Source organism: Budorcas taxicolor, chromosome X, assembly GCF_023091745.1.
Source record: "Budorcas taxicolor isolate Tak-1 chromosome X, Takin1.1, whole genome shotgun sequence".
In the NCBI taxonomy this organism is placed as follows: domain Eukaryota; kingdom Metazoa; phylum Chordata; class Mammalia; order Artiodactyla; family Bovidae; genus Budorcas; species Budorcas taxicolor.
Genome location: NC_068935.1, coordinates 68,174,442 through 68,182,503, shown reverse-complemented (window position 1 = coordinate 68,182,503; position 8,062 = coordinate 68,174,442). Strand labels below are relative to the sequence as shown.

General features: G+C 36.0%; 1 protein-coding gene across 1 annotated transcript in view; it reads right to left on the bottom strand.

The window, feature by feature from the left end:
• Positions 1–462: 462 nt before the first annotated feature.
• Positions 463–8,062, bottom strand: part of RPS6KA6 (ribosomal protein S6 kinase A6) — a 180,888-nt gene continuing 173,288 nt past the window's right edge. Inside the window, exons 21-22 of the mRNA XM_052663075.1 lie at positions 1,845–1,985; positions 463–588 (exon numbers count right to left, since the gene is read on the bottom strand). Coding sequence (XP_052519035.1) covers positions 463–588; positions 1,845–1,985 — 267 coding nt within the window. The remainder of the gene's footprint in view (positions 589–1,844; positions 1,986–8,062) is intronic.

Below are 8,062 nucleotides of genomic sequence, written 5' to 3'. Positions count from 1 at the left end.
TGACAAGTTTCTACAATATATTTTTTTTTCACTTTCCTTAAAAAAAAAAAAAAGACGTCTAACCTTTCAGGATCTAATGTTAAAAAATATTGACATTGCTTGGCATTATACTATTATACTTGCATCTTGACTGTTGGTAATGATTCCCCAAACCATGATTTTACATAACTAGAAATCTGAAAGAAACTGTAGAAGTTAGTATGTAGAGAAGTTGGTAGGACTTTGTAGACACCAATTATATACTTAAATAAATACTTGGACAACATTGAAAAGCAACATAGTATGAAAATTGTGGACCTATATATGTTCTTTTTTTAAATCTTACTCCCCCTTAAAAAAAGGAAGCTTAATCAGAATATTCAAGTAATATAGTAAAAAACAATGCCTTTGATATATGATTAGACAAAAAGCCACACATTTAATCTTTTCTTCATCCAGATTGGCTGAGGAGCCCTAAAACTTTCAAAGGCCAGTTGATGTTCGCTTTTTCATGCTTCGTCGCTGAGCTAAGCTTGAAGCAGCAACAGGCTCTAGGACTGGTTGAAAAGTCTTGTGAGTCAGGGCAGAATATGTGGCAACCACTGCTCCCTAAAATAATGAGAAATATTACAAACTGAATAACAATCTCTGAAGGTAAGAAAACTTCCACATTGTATCATGAAAAATTTAACTAGAATAGAACTTTTCCCCCCAGGAAAGTAATTGAGAATCCATAATATTTGTGTTGATGCTCCTTTAATTAACATCTGACTACTTATACATTTTTTATTTCAATAAATATATTTCTTACAAGTTTTTAAAACTAAAATGTATTTTCAGTCTTTCAAAACTCATAAAATTTGTTTTTTAATATCTTTAAAAAATTTTTTAAAATATAAATTTATTTAAGTTGTATATATTTAAGGCATACGACATCTTTATATACACAGTAAAATGACTACTATAGTCAAGCTAATTAACGTATGTCCTCTTCGCATAGTAATCATTTTTATGTGTGATAAGAGTATCTGAAAAACTACTCTTAGCAAATTTCCAGCATTCAGTATAGTATTATTTATTACCTGTACTTAACATCAGACTTCACATTAGACCTCTAGGCTTACTCATCCTACATAACTAATTTTGTATACCTTGACCAGTATCTCCCCATTTCGACCTTCTCCCTGTCTACTGGTAACCACTGTTCTACTCTCTGCTTTCATATATTAGGTTTTTTTTAGATTCCACATATAAGACAGATGATGCAGTTTTTTTTTTTTTCTTTCTGAGTCTACATTATTTCACTTTGGGTTCATCTCTGTTGTGGCAAATGCAAAAATCTCCTTTTAAAAAGTTGAACAATATTCCATTGTATATAATATATTCCATATATACACACCCCCACAATTTATTCTCACATAAATTTTCACTCCCATGATCATTCTAACAATATTCAAAACGGCCAAGATATGAAAACACACCTTAGTATCCATCAACAGATAAATGGATAAACCACTAAACTTCAAAATCTAGGTTCAATGTCTATAAGTATGGAAACTTTCACCAATGCCTATTAATTCAGGAACCAATAGGCATCTTTTTTCTTTCCCATATGAAACCTGAATTTAGTCTGCACCAAGCCCCAGTATCTCTTAAAGCAAACCAAATATAATCAAGAAAATTTTATGTATCATGAGTAAGGCTGTACATAAAGAAGACTGTTATTTAAAAAAACACCCAAAACAAAAGAATCTATAAATATACTTAAAAAAATAAAGACACTATAAAGTAATTATATGTGTCATCATTGAATGGCATGCAATGGCATGGCATTTAGAAGGTGCTTAAAAGTATGTTGGTTTTACCTTAACAACATGTGATGTACCATTTCTATTTGGCTGATCATCTGGCAACTGATCTCTGTGGGTTATCCATGAGTGTTTTAATACTTGCTCTGTAGTGTACCGCTGCTGTGGGTCCATATGTAGCATATGGGAAAGCAAATCCTAAATTAAAATGAAAAAAAAAAAAAATATATATATATATATACACACACATACATATATACAAAAAACTACATACTACATATCATTAAAGGTTTAAGTAAAATACATAATTTCCCATTTTCTCAAAACATGAAAGTATTGATAGTTTTGGAATCTGTTTAATTTGACCTGTCATTAGGGGAAAAAAATCCCATATACTGCATAGTTAACTGTTAAAAGAGAATGTTGAAACATACTTTTAAAAACATAGCATATACTTATTTATCATTCTAAAATCAAGAAATATCAATTTAGTGGAAGTGGAACGTCGTCAGTAAGGGAGAAGGAAAAGGTAAAGCAGCAGGAGCTACACTGGACTTCACTAGACAGGCAAGCAGATAAAGGAACTATTGATCTTTGCTGGCAATCTGGGCCCCAAAGTATAAGGTTATCTGTATACAGACACAAATTCATAGAAGGGAGAGTCTCATGTTGATAACTCAGTAACTGATGGTTTCCTGTATAAAATACTAAAGAAAGCAAAATATAAACACAGGGTTAGCAGCTGACTGTTAGCACAGCAGTGGTCAGAATATCATAAGTTTTTCATCAACGTAAATGTGAATATGCTTATTTTCTCTATGCTGTAATATAAACTTCTGTAGTAAAATCTCATAGTAAAATAGAATTTTAAATCTATTAAAAGATATAACATTAAAATTAAACAATCTCTATCAAGCATCTTTTATAGAAAGGAGAATTAAACTCTCCTTAACAAGCACCCTCTAAAATAGAAACAAAAGCATTTGTTAAATTACTATCAATAGCAGAAGCAATGAGAAACTAAAGACTATATAGTAATACCAGAATATGAAGAACAGTGTAACTGATTGAAACTATGTAGAGGAGTAGAACAACCAATCAAAAAACTATTGGAAAAAGAATGTATGAACAGAAATAAATTAAAAAATAATATTAAAAAGAATACAATGGTGAATTATATAAATAAAACAGACAAATGAAAATCATAAAAATGATTAAAGTTCTAAGGACTTCTGATTCTGGCCAAGATGTAAAACTAGGAACTGAATTAACCCCCCCACCTCCACCTGAAACTCAGCTCCTCCAAAAAACTCCCATAAAATGTAAGAAACAACAGTTTTCAAGAGATCAGATATTAGGCAATGATGAAAAGTAATCCCTAAAAGATGGGAAACAAATCAACTAAGCCCTATGATTGCTCTAGCTTAGAACCATGAAAAGAGTTTTCAGGACGTCAGGTAGGTAAGGAAAACTCAGGTAAAGCGTGGCAGATTCCCTGTGTTAAAGAGACAGAAGTGAGAATCAGGGGCAGAGAGAAGAGAACCCTTGTGGGGGTCTCTTTCAGGTGTTTCACTGCAAACCATATGTGGTTAAAAACAACAACAACAAAACAAAACAGAAGTAATGGCAAGAAGCACATGCAAGGATTAGAGGGAAATGGGAGTCCATGCAGGGTGAGGTATAGTACCTATTCCCACCAGTCAGACAGGAAAACCTCAAATTCATGAAGTATTTGTTAGAGAAACTGAAAGAAACCTGCTTGAGTAGTAGTGACTATTCCTAGATTAAACACTGCTCTAGCCCTGCCTAAAATATCTTAAAAGGAAAACCCAGAAGTAACACATTGTTTCCCCAAATTTAACTGCGGTACAGAAAACAGTTAAAGATTAGTAATTCAAAAGCATTTAACACTCACTAAGGTAAAATTCACTATGTTGTGCTTCTTATCCAAAATTATAAGGCATATAAGAGAAGGAAAATAGAATGTGTAATGAAAAGAAAAAAATTAGTCAAAATTGACCCTCAGCTGACATATATGTTCAAAAGTTAAGTAGAGAGACACAGAAGATATAAAAACAAATAAAACAAATGAAAACTAAAATGTGAGACAAAAAAAATGGACCAAATAAGATTAATGGCAAATTTAATATGGCAGGTCAAAAGATTGGTAAAGACATAGCAATAGACACTATAAAAAAGTATAAAACAAAAAAGCAAAAGAGCAGAGCATCAGTGAGCTATGGGACAACAACTGAAAAAGTACACAAACACAACTGGAGTCTCAGAAAGTAAGAGAGAAGAAAAGAATACATGAAGAAATAATGCCACTAAAATTACCAAATTTTAGGAAAACTATGAACCCACAGATCTAAGAAGCTAAATGAACCCCAAGTACAAGAAATAAGGAAAATTACATCAAGGAACATCAAACCAAATTGCTCAAAACAGAGAAAACTTTAAAAACTGAGTAAAGAAGGCTTGTTACATATAATGAAACAAAGATAAAAATAAAAGCCCAGTAGGCTGCCCTATGCATCAAGCTGCCCTGATATATGACCCTGCCCATCAGTGGTGGGGTGCCAGTCCTAGGTTTCCCCAGGTCCTGCAGACAGCCACTCTGGCCCCTGGTCCCACCCACTAGCAAGCCAGCAGCAGCTCTAGGACTATTGGGGCTGAACAGCCAGTCATGCCAGGACTGAGCTCTGCTCAACAGCAAGCCATCAACAACCACATGAGATGGCCTGGCAGCCAAATGGGCTGGAAGCCAGCCTGGCTACCAGTATGCCCAGAGTGGATGGTTTTATAATAAGAGAAGGACCTACACAGCACACATATGGGTCATGTGTAGGGTATATAGCTCTTGTGAATAGAGTGGAGTATGCTGATTGGCACCACAGGCTATCTGCTATGTAATTCCACTTTGTGAAGATGAACAAACATGATTGACCTACTTAACAAATACAAATAGATACAGAGAACTGGACAAAATGAGGACACAAAGGAATATGCTCCAAACCAAAGAACAAGATAAAACTTAGAACTAAACAGAGTAGAGGAGAGAAATCTATCCAACAAAGACTTCAAGGTAATGATCATAAAAATGCTCAGTGAACACGGGAGAGAATAATGGATGAACAGGGCAAGAAGTCTACCAAAGAGTTACAAAATATAAAGAACCAAATGGAACAGAAGAATACAATAACTGGAAAACATAAAACTAGAAGGAACCAAGAGTACATCACATGATACAGAGAAACAGATAAGTGAACTGAAAGATAGAATAATAGAAACCACCAAAGCTGAACAGAAAAAAGGAATTTAAGAAATGAGGATAACTTTTTGGAACAATACAAAGAGTAATAATATATGCATCATATGGATCCCAGAATGAGAAGAGAGAAAGGCACAGAGAATTTATTTGAAAAAATAATAGCTGAGAATGCCTCCTCTATGGAAATGGAAATGGACACCCAGGACCAGGAAGCAAGAGTCCAAAACAAGCTAAACAAAGAGAGACTTTCACCAAGCCTCACAATAACCAAAATGGCAAAATTATAGATGGAGAATCTTAAAAGTGGCAAGAGAAAAGCAACTAGTTATATACAAGCGAATTCACATAAGACTTTCAGTTGACTTTTCAGCAGACCCTGCAAACCAGGAGTGCCTTAAAGTGATGAAAGGACAAAACATACAACCAAGACTACTATACCCAGCAAGGCTATCTTCAGATCTGAACTGGAGAGAATGTTTTACGTAGAAGCAAGCACTAAAAGAGTTCAGCACCACTAGACCAACAGCTCTCCAAGAAACGCTAAAGGGATTTCTCTAAGTAGAAAAGATAAGAACCAAACTAGAAATATAATAATCACAGAAGGTAAAATCTCACCAGCAAAGGAAAACATAAAGATCAGTCACTTATAAAACTACAAGGAAGGTTAAAAGATAAAACTGGTAAAATACACACACAAACTAAGAAATACAAAACACAGGCAAAATATGATGTTTAAAAACACTAAATGTAAGAGGAGTAAAAATGCAGGGTTTTTAGATGAGTTCAAACTTAAGAGATCATCAACTGAAAATAATCATATATATTATAAAATATAAATATCATGGTAAGAAAGCAAAAACGTGTAATAAATGACATAAACACTCACACAACGAGAGACAGAGATAGAAAGTAAGGAATCCAAATATAACACTAATTATAGTCATCAAATCTCAAGGGAAGAATGCAAAAGATGAAGATAAAAGGACAAAAACAACCAGAAAAAAACTGACATGATAGCAGTGAGTACATACCTACTGATAATTATTTAAAATGTAAGTGTTGCAATCAAAAGACATAGCAAGGGGCTGAACGACTAAAAAACAAGATCCACCTATATGCTGACTCTAAGAGACTCACTTCAGATGTAAACACTGACAAAAACTTAATGTGAAGGGATTTAAAAAAAGCATTTTATCCAATTGGGAACAAAAGAAAGCTGGAAATTCTGGAAAGATGGCAGAGGATCAGGTGGATGTGGAGTACATCTCTCTCCACAGATGCATCAGGAACACACCTTCAGATGCATATTTCACAGAACACCAGCTGACAGCAGGCAGGAGTCCCTCACCCCTAGAAAGGAATACACAGATCCACACAAATCTTGGCAGGATGAAGGAGGGAAGGGAAAAAGAGGAGAGTGAGCAGGACGACCTATATCCAGGGGGTGAAGGAATTGAAGTAGGGGTCAGATCCCCACATCAGGGCAATTGTTTGGGACAGAGGAGAAGCATTTGAGGCTGTGGGAGAGTGCAACAGCTGATCTGTGACAGTCTAAATGGAGTGAGAACCATACAGACAATCCTTGCTGCAACACTACATTCCCTGGAAAGGGACCCAAGTCCCCTGGAATGCATGGTAGCAGAGGACTGGGGCGTAGGGATTGGAAACCAATCTCAGGGCAAAGGTTGCTGTTGATTGTGGTAAGAAGGCCTGAGGGGAAGTAAGGGAGGAAATCATAGTGGGGAATGCCTTTGGTGGAAAGCTGGGCAGCTATGGAGGCAAAGTGATACTGCTGAGTAATGTGCAGACAGTGGAGCCAACAATGTAGCCTCTCCCCCCGCCCCCCCGACATGCCAGTGCTGGCAGCTGACCAACAAAGACCCCAAGAGGGTGGCCCTTTAAGTACTTGACAAGCTGAGCAATAAAGATCCCAACCTAGGAGATCCTTGAGAGCCTGCTGCACCAAGCAACAGAGGACCAACCAGCGAGGCCCTTGGAATGTCAGCTGCCAGAGGCTAGAAAAAGACTCTAATATTGCCACAGCTGCAGAACCTCAGGCTGCCAGTGTTCATGCATACTTGGCGCTAACAGGGTCCCTGTGATCCAAGCGCTGTACCACCTCCACATCTGGTCCTCACTAGGCAAGTAGTCCCAGCACAGCCTCAGGAACAAGCTACTGTGGATGACTCACATGCAGAGTTGGGGATAAAACCACATTGAACTCTGGGGGCAGTGTGGCTAAGGAAGAGGATCAAAAACCTTCCCACCAGCTGTACAAACTACAGATGAAATTCACACAATCAACTAGGACAATGTGAGTTCCCACAAAAGAAAACCACTAGCTCTAGCAGCTGCAGACACTGGAGGCAGTAACACAGAGTGGTAGGTCCAGATTAGAGTCTGAGCTGCCCCCACAGCAGGCCCAGAGACCAGCCCATTATCAGAGGATACTCTAGGGATGAGGAGGTGAACTTTGACTCAGTGAGGGAAAGGACAGTCAGCTGTGAAAAATATTTATTCTTCTTCTTATATTTTGATTTGTTCTATAGTTGGTTCTGGATTTTTTTTTTCTTTTTTCTTCCTTTTGCTGTGGCTGTTGATTCATTTCTACTATTAATTCTATTCAAGCTTTTGAAAACTTTTTTTAATCACACATTTTATTTCCTTTATATACTTCTACTGCTATGTGGATTTTGCACTTCTGTGGACATTTTTATTCTTTTAAAAATTTTTGTTCTTCTAGTTTTTGTTTGCTTTTCTTATTGTTCTTGATGTAGTTATTCATTGATATATATATATATAAATCTTTTTATACACTTCTATTTAACACAGACTTTCTACTGTTTTCTCTGTTTTCTTTTCATTCTTTATTTCACCACATTTGTTAGTTTGTTTTGTTTTCTTTATTCCCCCGTTGGCACTCTGCTTTGGTTTTATTTTCTGGTTTGCATTTTAGCTTTATTTTTAATTGATCAATAACATTTTTGGTTTTCTTTGCTCGGCA